The 16,534-nt window shown below is 37.7% G+C and overlaps 1 protein-coding gene across 3 annotated transcripts in view; it reads right to left on the bottom strand.

Moving 5' to 3' along the window:
• LOC141363388 (NLR family CARD domain-containing protein 3-like) overlaps window positions 1-4,153 on the bottom strand; it is a 123,710-nt gene extending 119,557 nt beyond the window's left edge. For all 3 annotated transcript variants that reach the window (XM_073866057.1, XM_073866055.1, XM_073866056.1), the window contains exons 1-4: window positions 4,059-4,153; window positions 2,477-2,632; window positions 335-442; window positions 168-228 (exon numbers count right to left, since the gene is read on the bottom strand). In XM_073866057.1, the coding sequence (XP_073722158.1) occupies window positions 168-228; window positions 335-442; window positions 2,477-2,532 (225 nt within the window). In that variant the 5' untranslated portion in view covers window positions 2,533-2,632; window positions 4,059-4,153. The remainder of the gene's footprint in view (window positions 1-167; window positions 229-334; window positions 443-2,476; window positions 2,633-4,058) is intronic.
• Between the last annotated feature and the right edge of the window lie 12,381 nt (window positions 4,154-16,534).

Genomic DNA, 16,534 nt, shown 5'->3' with positions numbered 1-16,534 from the left:
ACTTGAGAAGCACTGTAAGCATGTGGGAAAGTAAGTGTGATTGTAACACACATGATATACAACTGTAGCAGATTGTTTAAAATATAATATAAAGAGATTGAGAATCAGAGGGATGTTATGTTGGGCACACAAACAAACACACACACATGCAACCCGCACAGACTTACTTTAAAAATAGAGTCCAGGTTCTCCTTTATAATCTGTGATTCAGTTTGATCTCTTTCTTTACTGTAGTTAAAACATCACAATTTCTTGTAAATATATATTCATGTAATGAATAACAGTAAATAGAAAGAAATGAAGTGTAGTTTACAGTATGAGAAATATACAACACCTCAGATCAGCAGAAGAGTCTCTCAAACTGAATTTTATTGGAAGAGGCATTGACGCATCACTCTTCATGGACACACAGCTGGGTTCAGCCGATTCTTTCTGACACAAACTAAACACAACAACAAACATTAAAACACTGATTTAAAGTTTAAAGCATTCAAGCATTAATGAGAATCTCCTCCTATGTGACTTCTGCAATGTTAACTAAATAACTCCAAACTCCACTGAGCACAACTGTGTTGTCCCTGATTTCAATTTGTTATTAAAAATAAACTTGAATCCCTTAAGCTAAAATGTTTGCATTAAACTCCTGACTTTTGAAAAAAAAACCTTGTAGGTCTTACTGTCATACATAACTGTAATTCACTCATGAATTTCCAAAAGATCAGGTTGGATATGATATGTTTTTAACTGTATGTGGCTAATTCATATACATTTGAATGAAGTGAATTGCACCAAAACGCATAATTATTAGACAAAAAACAGCAATGATACCCCACCCCTAACCCCGCACCTTAACCCAACACCACAGTGACAAAAACTATTTGATCAAATTCATATAAATTAACTACTTTATAAAACAGGTAGCAACTTTAACACAATAGTGTTGTAATATCTCATCTGAACTCAGCAGAGGAGTTTTCCTCATGCTGAGGATTCATTGTTTGTCTTCTCATCAGAGACACATTTTTGTGTTTAGGGCTGGACCAGAATATTCGAATATTCATTCCGTGGGTTGACATTCAATTTTCAGTTTTGAGATTTGAATATATATAAATATAAATATTTTTACAGCGTTAATGCAGAGCTTTTGCCAAGCAGGAAGTGCGCTTCACGCTCCCACTCTATAGGTGGCGCAGAGAGACCAACATCCAACAGCCACCAAACGCCACCATTAGATGCTTTAGCATTCACGCTAATAGTGTTGTAAATAACATTGTTTCTTTCAAAAACTGCATGATTTGCTTCACAAGACGTCAATATGTCACACGGAGTTATGGGGGATTACATTTTTTATTGGATATATATGCTTTAGCTCTCAAAGCAGATCGGTTGACTTGCATGACGGAGCACTGGGGTTTCTCCAAAATATCTTCTTTATTGTTCTACTGATGAAAAAAACATATTGGATGGTGGAAGTGTTATAAATAAACTTGATTTTGAAAGTATGCTACTGTTTTATTACAGTTTGTAATATTTATTTTTGTTGTTTTATTTAAATGGCCTACCCTTTACTTTGTCAGTAATTACTGTGCTGCTAATTTCTGATATGGGAGTGTTTGTTTGTTAGAAAAATGTTAGTCTACCTTATTAAAAGTATTGCTCTTGTGTTTTGTTTCACTAATGCTGTTCTCGCATGACGCGTGATGGGCACACCGCTTCCGGCTTGCGCTGTTCTGTAGTATTTTTAAAGTTTATTAATTCTAAACGTGTCACATGTCCATATTGCACAAAAAAAGGCACTACACTGCTTTGGGTCCGCAGCAACACATCCACCACATAATAAAACTGTAGACAGACAGACAGACAGACAGACAGACACACACACACACACACACACACATTCCTGCCTTTATTAAAGAGAAAAATATGTTCAACCCCTCCTTCCGAAGCTTCGAATATTCTATTTGATTTCTACTAGAGCTTCGAAGCTCAAAAAATGGTATTCTGAACAGCCCTAGCTGTGTTCAGGTAAAACGGATTGACTAAAATAAAAATACCATGATATTAAATTATTTGTAACAAATGGGCTGCTTACACAAAGCGAGTGAGAGACGAATCCACATGCAGAGAAGTCTATTTACAAATTCCCAAAATGGCCGGCAAACACATCCAAAGGGGTAATCCAAAACGTAATTTAAATAAACAGGCAAGGATCAAAACCATGAACAAGAATACCAAACAAGACGATGACAAAATCCAAAACGCTTGGTAAGGCAGGTGTTACACTGGCAATACTTCACAAGGTGTGATGGTGGCTGAACAGGCTTTATGCAGACAAACAGGAAGTGAAATGTGAAGTGTGACATAACATGATATCAAAATAAAAGACCAGAGACATGACTTCAAAATAAAAGACCAAACACAACACAACACAAGACAAAACCCTCACATTATTGTTTATTAAAAAGTTTTTCCTCACCTCTTGTTTGTTTTTGTGTCTGTGTGTTCTTCAGAGAGATTCATTGTGAAGTTCATGCTATCATCTAAAAGCAGATGCAGATACTGAAGTTCACAGTGAGTTTTGTATCATCTCAGAAATCTCTCTCTGTCTCAACAGTTAATACACAGTAATGACCTGCAGAAATAAACAGAAAATTTCATCACATCAGTAAATCCACAGAATCAAATCATTCACAGATAGCAGCAGTAATTCACACAAACACTGTCTTAAATAAAAGTGAAAGTAAAATCAGTCGGTGTTTTATCTGATGTACTTTAAACTCCTTCAGACCTGAAACTCATTACTGCTGTCTTAAATTTGGTCTCAATTGTATACTTGTAATTGTTAATGTATTGTCTTCTCTGTATGTCTTATTCAGTTTTATTAGGAAGAGAAGCAGAATAGAGAGAGTTTGAGGGAGGAAAGATAAACAAACTAGTCAGGGCCGTGTTTCCCAAAAGCATCGTAACTTAAGTAGCAGTTGAAAATCATCATAGATCTACGAGTGCTCTGGAGTGATCATTAATTCATAAGTGCATTGTAAGACAACAAAGTTACAAGGTCACCTGCAGGACAACCAGCAAATTGCACTCCTGCAATGACTATAATGTAATGTTTTAAATTTATATTTATTTATTGGGTTCTTTGTTTATTTGTTTAAATTACTTTAATATACACATAAATTAAAGAAGGAAAACGTATTTGGTACAATTTTGGTAAAAGTTGGTAGCAAATTGATAAATGGTTCCTACTAATTGCTGCTATTATTCATCTACATGTTACACAGTTACTTTTAGTCATTTTTATTGCAAAAAACATGAAAACATTTCATTTCCTGTGTTAAAATGAAAACCTGAAATATTTTAACATGTTATACTTCAATAAATAAAGATTTAATATACCAAACTATTTTATTATGATTATGTTTCTAAAAATTAAGTATTATAGTTCATATTTTCTCATTTCCATAGTATGTGTTTAAATTCTTTAAGTGACATATCAACCATTTGGTAGAGGCCGATTTTAAAAAAAATGATGGGAGTTGTTGAAAAAAATACATTGAGTGTGTTTACAAGCGACATAAGATGATAAGAAATGCCAACAAATTTTTTTTCAAATGCCTTTTTCTTGGTGTGGCAATTAAAGGGTTAGTAGCTCGAAGAAAGCGCTCTTAAGTACTAAGTTCAATCGTTATCGGGAAACCCAGCCCAGGTCAGTTTTAGATGTGAAATGAAAAGGTCTAATGAAAAACAAGTCAAGTCCAAATATTTTAAAATGCATTTCCTAGCACTTGTTTCAGTGTAGGGGTAGCAAGTTTTGTACAGAATTGTAATTTACATTGATGATGTGATCAAATACACTGAAGTTTAAACCTCTGATACCAAAGTTAATAATCATAATGTGCCATAAAACAGACAGTGCAGTTTCTACTCTGTACAATCTGAAAAAAGAAACAGGTTAATACATTAATTGAAAATGAAATCTATGAATCCTGTGAAGGAAAATAAAAGTTAAATCAGAGTATTTACAAAGTCAGTAATGAAGAAATAAAGACACTCACTGTGTTTTTCTCTCTTAATGTTGTTTATGTCCTTACAACACGAAATGGATCCTGATAAGATGGTTTCACTTTCATATCTCACACCTGAGGAGGAGGAGGAGGAGCCAAAACTGAAAAAAGACTTTGTGCTAAATCCACAATCATGACCAACAGGGTAAACAAACACCAGTAATATTTTACCTTTATGTCATTAAACCAGTAAATCAAAACTTTGAGAAACTCAAAGTGACAGATGTAGTTTATAATCTTATACTTTGTCATTTCTTTATCTTGTAGGTAAATCACACAATAGGAAAAACTTCGCCCTCTAGAGGCAAGTAAAGATACATTAAAGCTCACGTAACACACGCTGTTTCTGCATTTCTGATGTTAATCTGGAGTACCTATAGAGTAGTATGACATCCTTTATATCTCTGAAGAGTCTTTAGTTTAATCAGATTTATAAAAGAAAGATTAGCTTTACCGAATCTTTCCGATAACGTACGAAAAAATGAAGGAGGAGTTACTACCATACTACCATTATCCGCTGCTACCCCGGATAATAAACTATATCCATTGTTTCCATAAGGCTGGATGTCTTCTCCTTACATCCAAAAACACACTTCTTCTTTCGTGCCATTGTTGACTTTTGAAATTAAACAAAGCTGAGTGGCGTGATAAGCTGTTAGCAGATCTAGCGTCTCCTGCTGATAGACGGGTGGGCGGGTTTTTCCGGGGGAAGTTTTCCGGTGGAAGCCCATATAATGAAGTGATACGTATCGAAAACCCCTGAAACGTCAGTTAGAACTTGCCGAAACTTGTACAAATCCTGGTGAAGTGTGTTCGGCACAGAAATACTCTGTAACACGTCCAACTGCTGTTTTGACACTTTGCCTATGTTTAGCATGAGGAAACAACTCTATAACTGTGTTAATAAGTCAGAATGCTTGAAATACCATTAAACCCCCCCTTTAAAGGACAAGTTCGTTTTTTACACTTAAAGCCCTGTTTTCAGATTGTTTATGGTGAAATAGAACGTTTTTGACTCAAATTTCGACATATGCGGATGCCCTGGGAATTTTCAGGTGTTTGTGTTTCACCTCACACCTCTACAATGGGTTTAATGGTGCACTGGAACAATCCTTCCTAAAATGCATTAAAGCTCCACTGTGTAGGATCTACTCCCAACTAGTAGTGAAATGCTATATGACAACCAACTGAATATTACTTTTTTTATCCATTTTCGACCGCTTCTCTCCAGACGATGGTCTGTGGACGAGTCCCTCTCATGTCATTTAATCATGAGCGGGAGTAATGATGGGTTTAAACGGACGCGAACTAATATTATGTCAGAGTCCAATGCTTATGTTTTAAATAAACGTTACATGTCCGTGTATATGTAAGAGCTTTCTCTGATATTGGTGAAAAAAGATCGCTCAACTTTCACACGCTTGTAAAATGAAATGAAAGACGCGCAGATCAGACGCTTTTATCAATGAAAGGCTAAAAATAGCGCTGTACACCGTGTGTTTGTGTTAGAGGTTAGAAAAGATGAAAAACATTTATCTCAGTACCTCAGATTACATAAATGGGCGGAGAGATGACGTGTGGCTGTTCCAACACATTAAACCACATGCGTGTTACACTAAACAAGTGTTATGCATAACCATGCTATAGTTAGCCAAAGACCTATAAAAGTTCAATTTTACAACATAGACTGTATATAGATTTAAACGAATATGCTGAATTACCTGTGGAGAAGATAGAAAGTATGCAACTTCTGTGTCCCTTGAGCCTCATGATCTTGGTAAACTAACTCCAATATTGACTTTGGTCTTGATGTTTTTCCTGTCGCGTTGTCGTTTTAAATCCCTGTTTCGCTTCCTTGGCGACATGTTTTAATGTACTCGAGAATAGTTCTTCAACAGGCTATCAAATCTGCCTCAAATCAAAGCATTAGATCGTGAGATCATCACGGTACGTGCAGCTGTTGTAAAATCCGAAGGATTCACTCTACGCAGGTCGCATATCCGGGCTGCATACGTCATCAAGCCTGGTTTATTTTAATTAACTGAGCATTACATTCGCAAGTCATAAGCATATTACATCAATTTACAATTAACTTAGAATAACTGTCCGCTTTATAATTGTTAATATTCTGAAATAAGAAAGTCTTGATGACGTTTACCGCCTACACATGCAACCTCCGGAGGCTTTAGCTAGCGGCCAACGTGAGTGTAGTCTGAAAGCGCTTGAATTTCAGGAACGTCCCTCGTCGGCGAATGTATTTCAAAGATGGAGGCACAACATGGATGTCCAGTCGAGCGACTCGACCGTATAGCAGATTCTACACTTACGAGAATACTTTGATTAGTGGGTGAAAGTAATTACACATGAATGAGCACATACTTTTGAAAGAAAACATGGGTTTTTGCTAAGAATTAACTCAAAAAAGTACACAGTGGAGCTTTAAACTTTCGTTTACAAAGACGTGAAACTCAGCGAGTGGTCAGGGGTGTTCACTTATTTGTCACACAAAAATCGCTGCAAAAGATGCTTTCCAACAGCTGTTTTAGCATTCGTTGTTAAATTGTGGACCTATTTTTCCAAACGCCTCACACCCGTATATTCTTCCGCTGAGAGCTTGAATAATAGACACTCCAGCCGAGGTGTTGGAGCTCATCCGCCTTTGTCAATTGCAAGAATAGAAACAAAGTTCCCGGCGCGGAGTAATACCGTACCTCACAGGACATCTAATACAAGTCAATGGAGTTGGACAAAAACTATGATAAAACCTGTTGGAATGCGTATTTTGCAGCGATTTTTGTGTGAGCATACCAGTGAACACCCCTGACCACTCGGTGAGTTTCACGTCTTTGTAAACGAAAGTTTAATGCATTTTAGGACGGATTGTTCCAGTGCACCATTAAACCCATTGTAAAGGTGGGAGGTGAAACACAAACACCCGAAAATTCTCGGGGTAGCCACATATGTCCAAATTTCAGTCAAAACCGTTCTATTTCATCATAAACAATGTGAAAACAGGGCTTTTAAGTGTAAAATACCGAACTTGTCCTTTAACACATATTAACCTTATACACCACACATTCCTTCCTTAAAAAAATCAAGACTTCACTCTGCTTAAATTAGTAGTTATAACCTTATAAAAGGGGTGGGGATCTGATAATTTATCGGAGGAGAGCCATTATAATGCAAAACGGATCTTGAGGCTTGCATTATAAAAACATTTTATTTTATTTTATTTTTGTTTATTTATTATATTATTTTTTTAATTAAATAAAACGCACAAAAAATAAAATTCCAAAATTAAATAATCTTCCCAAAGACATAATTTTCCACAGACATACAATGAAAAAAAACATTTCAGAATTTCATTGGCAATATACCTGTCACGACAGGGTTGGAGAGACAGGACGCAAACGCAAGGTTCAAAATAAATAACATTTAATAATAAAAACACAAGGGCAGACATGGTGAAGGCAGGAACACAGGAACATTAACACAGGAACAGACAGGGTATCAATGACAATGATCCAGCAGTGAGCAAACAGAAGACAGAGGTATATATACACACACAGACTAAATGACAAACAGGTGTGATGAGGCAGGTAATTAATCAATGAATGTCCAGGTGATAACAATCGGAACAGAGACAAGACATGACACGGATTAACCGTGACATTACCCTCCCCTCTACGAGTGGCTACCAGACACTCACATAAAACAACAAAAACAAAGTCTGGTAGCGAGAGTCCAAGGGAGGGGTGGAGGGCTTGGGGACCCTGGCGAAGCCGGCAGCCGCCGGGATGAGACCAACAGGACGGTTGGCCGGACTGCGCCAGGAGAACCGGAGCGATCGCTCCGAGAACCGAGGCAGACGAATTACCCCCCTCCTGGGAATTGTCGACGATTAGATGCCCCCGGAAATCATCTCCCATCCCCTCGCGGAAACGGAGACCCTCGGTAGCCACCCCGGGGAAATGATCGGGCGTGGTCCGTTCCGGATCCCCCTGCGAGCAGGATGGTGGTCCTCCGAGGGACCGTCGACGACAACTCAACCGTTGGGGGACCGCCTGGGCCGATCCTCCTCCCGCAGGAGCGAGCGATCGCTCACGGTGGTCCCCAAGAGACATCGGGGCTGATGGGGAATGAACCCCGATGTCACTACTCCCCCTTGACGAAACTCCTGGGGGAGCCGCCCTCCGTGAACCTGCTGCGTCCAGTTTGGCTGGATCATTCTGTCACGACAGGGTTGGAGAGACAGGACGCAAACGCAAGGTTCAAAATAAATAACATTTAATAATAAAAACACAACGGCAGACATGGTGAAGGCAGGAACACAGGAACATTAACACAGGAACAGACAGGGTATCAATGACAATGATCCAGCAGTGAGCAAACAGAAGACAGAGGTATATATACACACACAGACTAAATGACAAACAGGTGTGATGAGGCAGGTAATTAATCAATGAATGTCCAGGTGATAACAATCGGAACAGAGACAAGACATGACACGGATTAACCGTGACAATACCACAAACACCCATAACAGTTTATTAAAATTTACATACTTAGGGCAATATGAAATTAAATTTTTTCACAATTTCCGTTTTATTTAATCTCAAATTCTGTGTTTTCCGTTTTTATTTTTCTGGATTTAATGGTTAAATTAAATTTCAGTCATTAAAAATCATATCATATCAATTGAAAACATTTAATTACATATAAGCCGATGTATTTTGAATGTCACTATAACAATGCTACTGACACAAGCAATCAAATGTTTCGGTTTTTTTTCTTTTAATCATAAGACTATACTCATCTTGTTTTACTTTTCAGGCATCTGTATTAAATATAAATATATTAGTTATGAAATTGTGTGTCAACCATCTATGATTTAACATGGCAATAAATACAAAAAAGTCCTCACTGTATAAAATAAATGTGCAGCTGCAAAAGTTGTTAAGAGTAGTGAGTGATTTTCACTTTTGATGTGTAATGAACATTTCTAATACAGAAAGCAGCAGGCTCCTGTCACTTTAAGACCCAAGACAGCTTTATGACTGCACTGTTTTAATATACTGAAAACATCCAGCTGTTTATATTCTCTTAAACAAGAATGAAAACTTAGTTCAGTGATCATGCACGTGTTGACTGCCAGTGCTGATGCACTCATGTCTGAGGAACATAATACAAGCTATATACATGCTGTTAAATAGATGTCAGGAGCACACTCATACAGTGGCTGTGTCTGAAAGCTCTGAAATGCTGCTTTCAGCTTAACAAAGGGTCAGTATAAAGCAAAAATAGAAATAGCTTATAATTGCTTAATTTAGTAAAGATTTAGTTAGAGTTCAACTATACAGCACTCAACTAAATGTTTCTGTCCTGCGCAGTTGTTGTGATGTTAAGGCAAGCCCTTGTTATATTTGAGAAACATTTACAGCTTAACAGGACAAGATAGGTATGAGCAACCATTACCTAAAATGTAAACCCAGTTGTCAGTGATCCAAGATTCCATTTGCTGTTTTAAATAAGTAAATGATAATATGTTAACATTTAGACAATGCAGTAGTCATGTTATACATTGCCTGATATGACAGCTCATTCTGTTTTTTTATGACAAAATCAGTCCACCTATATTAGTTAACATGGGGCTACACAAATACAATACAAATGTTTCAATAGAAATTCTATCAATAGTTTTTCAAAGTAATATTAAACTTAAAGGGCTGGTTTTCCGGACAGGGATTAGTTTAAGCCAGGACTAGGCCTTAATTTAATTAGGAAATATGACTTGTTTGAACAAACATGCCTTACTAAAAACATTACTATAAGGACACTGATGTATTTTAACATCAGTTCAAGTTGTTTTCAGCTCGAACAGCTCTTACATTTATTTTAGTCTAGGGCGAGTCTAATCCCTGTCAGGGAAACTGCCCCAAAGAGTCAGAGGTAGAAGATTACTTACATTTTGCCAGAATATCACGTGAAATAATTTAGAATTTAATTTGTAATCTGGGTATCTTGTGAAAAATGCCCTTGACTTACTTTTAGGGCCTTTTTACACCTGGTTACTTCATGTGTTTTCTCTGATCGGATAGCTATCTGATTTGTTAAAACTGTTCCATTTACATTCGGCCACATAAATGCATCTTGGCAAAACGAATATGAATCCGATCTTTTACCCCCGCCTAAAATGCAAATACACTATTTTTTACTCCGCCTTAAAAAACTTAAGATGACGTTTATGCTACAACAGGCAGCACTTACTGTATGTTGTACTGTATGTTGGGCAGGGGACGTGCGTCTCCTTGCTCGGCATGAGCTAAAGCTCGTAGTACAGCGCAGCAGGAGAGTGACAGCGCGGTGATTTAATGCAGGTCCATGACGGGAAAATCATTCACAAAACTTTCTCTTAGTTTTTTTTTGTTTAATATCATTTGAGTTTGTCATTAGATATTGATTCTAGGAAGCTTTTTTACCCGCTGTCATCACTCCATAAAGCAATAAGCGGTTCGTCTTTATTTGTATGGCGCTCTTCCAGCTTACTTGCGAGTGACGTGCTTACGTTTGGGAGGAGTTAAGCGCTGACGTATGTGGTTTCATCAACCAGATGCATTTACACTTCTCTAGTTTCGTCTGAAATGCATCCCGACCACCTCCTGAAGTGGTGCGAGCGATTGGATTTATATCCGTTTCGAAACCATTTCAGAGGGCATTTAAACCTTGTCTTTTTACGATCAGATAGCTATCCGATCAGAGAAAACGTGATAAAATAGTTATTCAGCGCTAGTTATTCATATCTCACACTGTAAAATATTGTAAAATAAATTACAGTATTTCTGGGTATTACTGGCAACTAGCTGCCAGCAACTTACTGTAGATTTTACATTGATGTTATTTACTTGCAAAAGTTTGTTCAAAGTTAAATGAACATGAAACATTTTCAGTCTTTATCTTCTACAGTAAGTTACTGGAAACCAGCTGCATAATTACAGCGAATTTTTTACAGTGCACATTTAAGCTTTACTTTATAAACTCACTGTATACACTACATTCTCCAGGCTCATGATGTTCACGACGCCCCTTTAACAATTCATAAAAGACTTTACTTTTAAAAGACTTTACTTTTTGGCCATCTGGGATTTTGGTATTGAAAAAAATGAGTTAGGAGATCATTCATTTTCAGTAGTTTTCGGCACACCATGAGTGTAAATTAGTATCATTTGTTGTTTGCTTAAAGGCATCTGATGGAGCACATGGACCCATAGCTTTGGTGTTTGATGTCAGACTTAACAAGATAACAGCTTGAAACGTACAGCATTCATAAAACGTCAAAGCAATTCAAACTTAAAGCACTCGTTCTGCCTTCTCAAACTGCTATCCTCTTGCTCCTTGTTACTTCCTCTTCTTTAATAACCATAAAATCTAATGTTTAGGGATCTTTTTATGGTCCTTTAATTTTTTAAGATAAAGTGGGTACAAAGGGCTTTGTAGTAATGCAACAGAACCTAAGGGAACAGCATTTAATAGTTTACTTATTTGCCTCGTATACACTACAGCTAAATCTGGTTGTCACTTCACATTTTTATGCTTAATCCTGTTCTGTGTACACTGTGATGTTGACCTAAAGCTGTGTGATTTAATCTGGTTTGCCCACTAGGGGTCAGTAGAAATAAACTTGTGGTGGAGATGAGGAGAGAAACTTAAGGTGTGGTTTTACAGACAAGATTTATTTACAGTAGAGCCAGGACTAGGCCTTAGTTACATTAAGATCTTTAAACATATTTTATATACGGGTGATTCTTAGACTATGGGCACTTTAAAGGTTCTGTATGTAGTTTACAGCGGCCTCTAGCGGTGATGTTTCAGATTGCAACCAATAAGTTTAAAAGCGCGTCCTCGAACTCATGAGCGACGGCCAGACTGACATTTAACACACCGGAGAAAGCATCACACAACATGCTGGAAACTCAGGTAAACTCCCACTGCAACGTTTAATTGACTGCATTTAGCCTGTTATGTGGTGTTACTTACATTTACGGTAAGATAGCGAAAACGATTAGTGAACTACACTGAACAATTTCAGTATTAACAGTAAAGCCCGGTATATACTGTGCTATTTAAAATAGTCCTTTAGGGTTGTTGCTTGCCACACTGTGCGATCAATATCGTAGTTTAGTCCATGTCACACTGTATAATCTCAGTTTCCATCAATGTCAGACCGTACGAGTTTAAAGACTTCTAAAAAGCGGACGCATGCAAACAAACGCGTCCGCAGTTTTACGTCATCGATCGACGACGGCTGGGCAAACACGTTAAAGCGAAGGCTAGCAAACCGAAATAACGTCTAAATAACTAAAGCAGATAATCAAAATGTATTTGACATGCTTTGTAGTAATGTTAGCGTACCTGTCCAAAAGGATGAAAGCAAACTCCGGATCCGTTTTTATACCCAAAACAAAGCGGAGGTTTCTCCATAATTCATATGCCCTGCCAATGTTAATCCGTGTTTTTGTCCTTGGTTGATCCGATTCACGTTTGGCCTAACGAACTTCAGCAGATAACTTTTCTTCACAATATGTGGAGTTTGTGTTGGAGTCTGTGTTGTGCTGGGAGCATGTCGTTTCAGTCTGTTATCAGACAGTGTCGTCGCTGTTGAGCGCAAAGTCAGTAGACGAGGCGAGAGGCGAGTGGCTCGGGAGCGCGCATGCAGGTGACGTCACTGGATTTCGCGCCAAATCCGGCCCGGTACTTTCACATAAAAATAATTATATTTTTTTTCAGAGGTAATAGCGAAACCCGCAAAGTGGATCATTTTATTGTGAGATTACAACACATTCGCACAAAGGCAATTGAAAATGGATTAGTTTAAGTAGAAACGTTACGTACAGAACCTTTAATGTACTTCGGTCATATTTTTAAAAATACATATAAACCACCTTAAAAAATGTACTACCTTTCTATTATGATTTTTTCATACTTTTTAATGTCCTTATAGGTGTCAAAATCACTGTTTTCTTCTTGTCGCACACCCAGACTTCAACAATCCAAATACAGTTTAAAAATTTGACTTATCTGGTTTCAATAATTATGTACCTGAATTAAGCTCTGGTAAAAGAATTAAAATATATGATCATATTTAATGTGAAACCACTATCAATATTACTTTTTATACAAAATACATCTGTCACACAGTAATGTTGTCATTTCCACCACAACACTGTAATGTCCCTTTAAAAAGTTTGTGTGATAGATTGTTGGGTGGAAATGACAGCATGTGGTGGAAATTACATTTATGGTGACAAAGTACAATTTAAATATGGATTGCAAGAGTGAACATTATTTTTATTTCTAAATTATATTACTTCTGTATTAATTGATTTGATTCTATTTTTAAGATGCCACCTAAGACAGCAAAAGAAACGTCACAGGGCTATAGGGACAAAATTAAAGCTCATCCTATAAAATATGAAGAGAGACTTCAAAGAGGGAAAAAAGAAAAGGAAAAAAGAAAAAGGAATAGTAAAAGCAATTGCAGATCTGTCAAAGCGGAAGGAACGCAAACAAGAAAACAATGGAGAACCAATTAAAGAAATAGATGAGAGGAGATTAAAAAAAAACTCACAATGCAGGCCTACCTTTTCACCACCACACTCTCCTGATGTTGCTTTGGAGCCAGAACAGGATGTTAACCTGCCCCCTACAACACCACCAGGCCGATCTCAATCCCAAAAACAGAGGGTAAGGAAAAGGGTAAAAAAAATTGTTGAAAAGTGTATGCAGCACTGTATGAAAGTAACAACAATCTCAAGAAAGCTTTGCGAAAGGCACAGAAATACAGCCAGCGGTATAATGGACTAAAGAGAGAAATGAGTCAGGCTGACTCTCCAAAGACAAAATCCAAGCAGCAAATGGCAACAGCACCTAGCACACTACGAAGAACTTTAGTTTTTCACAACGCTCTTATCGCTGAACTAAGAGACAGATATCAGAAAAAGACATACACAACTTCTAAAATAATGGCAGGAAAACTCCTTAAGAAGTATTGACTGCTAAAAATGGCCCAAAGGGAATTTGGCTTTTCACCCAAAAGAATGAAAAATAATAGAAAAAGGACAACAGCACTTACTTACACACGTAAGAAACAACAGAATAGCATTAGCCCAGCCACAGAAGAAATAATCAAACAATTCTTAGAAAGAAATGAGAATAGCACAGCATCAACTGGAAAAAAGGACACTGTGACCAAGAAAAAGACAAAAAGGATTCCTTAATGAGCCTCTCGAAAAACTCCATAAGAAGGAAGGAATATCCTGACATCAGGATTTCTAGAAGTGAGTTCTGTAAGAGATGTCCATTTTGGATTGTAAAGCCCACAGTTAAGGATAGAGACACATTCCTCTGCAAGACCCATGCCAATCTGCAGTTAACATGCTATAATAAATTATTCTACACCAGTGGTTCTCAAAGTGTGGTACGCGGTGTTTGGTAGTGTGGATCTCCCCTAGTGGTACATGGAGGAATCAGTGAATTTAATGTAAATAAATTCACAAGTTTGCCTGCCTGATAAGTCTTAACATCAAATGGTAAACTAACTTGGTTTGCTGTCTTCGCTGTGAAAGCAGAGACAGTACTGAATGTTAGGCTCCTCCCGAGCCTACGTTTAAAACTTTATTAAATGTTAAAACTAGGGCTGTCAGCATTAACACATGCAATTCTTTAATCATTAACAATTTAAAACAAGTCAGACCTCAGCACTGCGCGGGCACAAGAATTGTTTTAGTACTGTGAGAACCCTGTAATGACGGTCCGTGTCCACGAGTGTCTTTTGAAAGAATACAGAGTATCTTGCAGAATGTTGGCATCAACAGTAATCCGCTGCGCATTAAGACGAACAGACAAGAATGGGCGTGGATGTGGTTTGCCTGCGTGTGTAAAGGGCGTGGATCTGGTTTGCCTGCGTGTGTGAAGCGCGGGGCTCTGAATGTGACCGACGCTTTGCCAAAACAACTATGCATGTTACAGTATAGCTACGTCCGATGTTGTGAAAATTTTTTAAGTTTGTTGCACCAAAACTTATATTTACTGACGTCATGACAATAGAGAGCTTTCCATCCTCACACCACAGACCCATCAAACACGTAAAGTGTATTTTACGTCCAGACTAGTCTTACCACCGGGTTCACGCCCAGTTGTGCAACTGGCCCCTGTAGTGTGCAGACCATGGGTCTCCAACCCTGTTCCTGTAAGGCACCTGTCCTGCATATTTTAGTTCAAACCCTACTCCAACACACCTGCCTCTAATTTTTAGGTAGCCCAGAACAACTTCATAAGCAGGTTCAGGTGTGTTTGATTGAGGTTGGAGCCGTAATCTGAAGGACAGGTGCCCTCCAGGAACAGGGTTGGAGACCCTTGGTGCAGACTGTACAGTGTATGGAAAAAGTGAACCCTTTAAAATTACTTTCATTTCAACATTTATTGTTCATAAAATGTAATTTGATGATGTCATTGTTATTAACAAATGTTTCATTAAATGGAACATATTATGCAAAATCAACATTTACAATGTGTTTGGACTAGGGCTGTGACGGTAAGGGATTTTTACCTTGATTGCCATTTCTTTAGACACTGTTTTCAGGAAACAGTCCGTGTGATAACCCTAACTCCAAACGCAACTTGAATGAAACGTTGAATAATTTATTGTACACAAAATGGGTTCCAATGACAAAAACTGTTCCATGATTTATAAAAACTCAAAAGTTATCGAAAATATGTATTTTTTATGTTATTATAGTTCATATGTTTAATTAGAATTTTTAAAAGCGGATACGAAACGAAATAGCCTATTGCATCATCCCATTAATAACTGCGCAAATCGTATAAATACTCCAATTAATGCTTTGAATTTCTGCTGTCCATTTACATAATCAAGAAGATAATAAGACTTTTTTTATCCCGAGCTGAAGAAATTGTTTTGTTACAGCAGCTCCAAATATACACACAGCATTCAACCAAATAACGAGTCAGGCTGTCAGTAAGCGCTCGCCTGACTGATACTTTGCTCCTCTCTCAAAGGCCTTGGAGATTCCTATTTGTCGCTGCTGGCCTGAAGTTTTGGGCATTAATAAGGTAGGTGTGACGCTCCATGTCTGACAAACGCCACAAGATGGTTGATTTTTAGATATGATTTTAGATTAGTGGTATTTCCTTGTGACGATACTCCGACATATACTCCTATGGCCGACAGCGCTAGCCTTCATAACGATAGTTGGCATGTTTGCCGATTATAGTTTAAAATTATTATTTTATTATATTATTATAACGCCTATTGCATGCTTTTCCCTGCACGAGAAAGTTCTAATGCCCTTGGCTCAGACACCTTTTAGCACCTGAACTTGTAATGCGTGTGACTCTGACTTTTCTTTGCACTAAAGATGTTATGCGAGCAGGGGTTTAAAACCAGTAAG

Source organism: Misgurnus anguillicaudatus, unplaced genomic scaffold (genome assembly GCF_027580225.2).
Source record: "Misgurnus anguillicaudatus unplaced genomic scaffold, ASM2758022v2 HiC_scaffold_34, whole genome shotgun sequence".
NCBI classification, from domain to species: Eukaryota; Metazoa; Chordata; class Actinopteri; order Cypriniformes; family Cobitidae; genus Misgurnus; species Misgurnus anguillicaudatus.
Note: the sequence above shows the minus strand (reverse complement) of the source record. Positions and strands in the feature narration are given on the sequence as shown.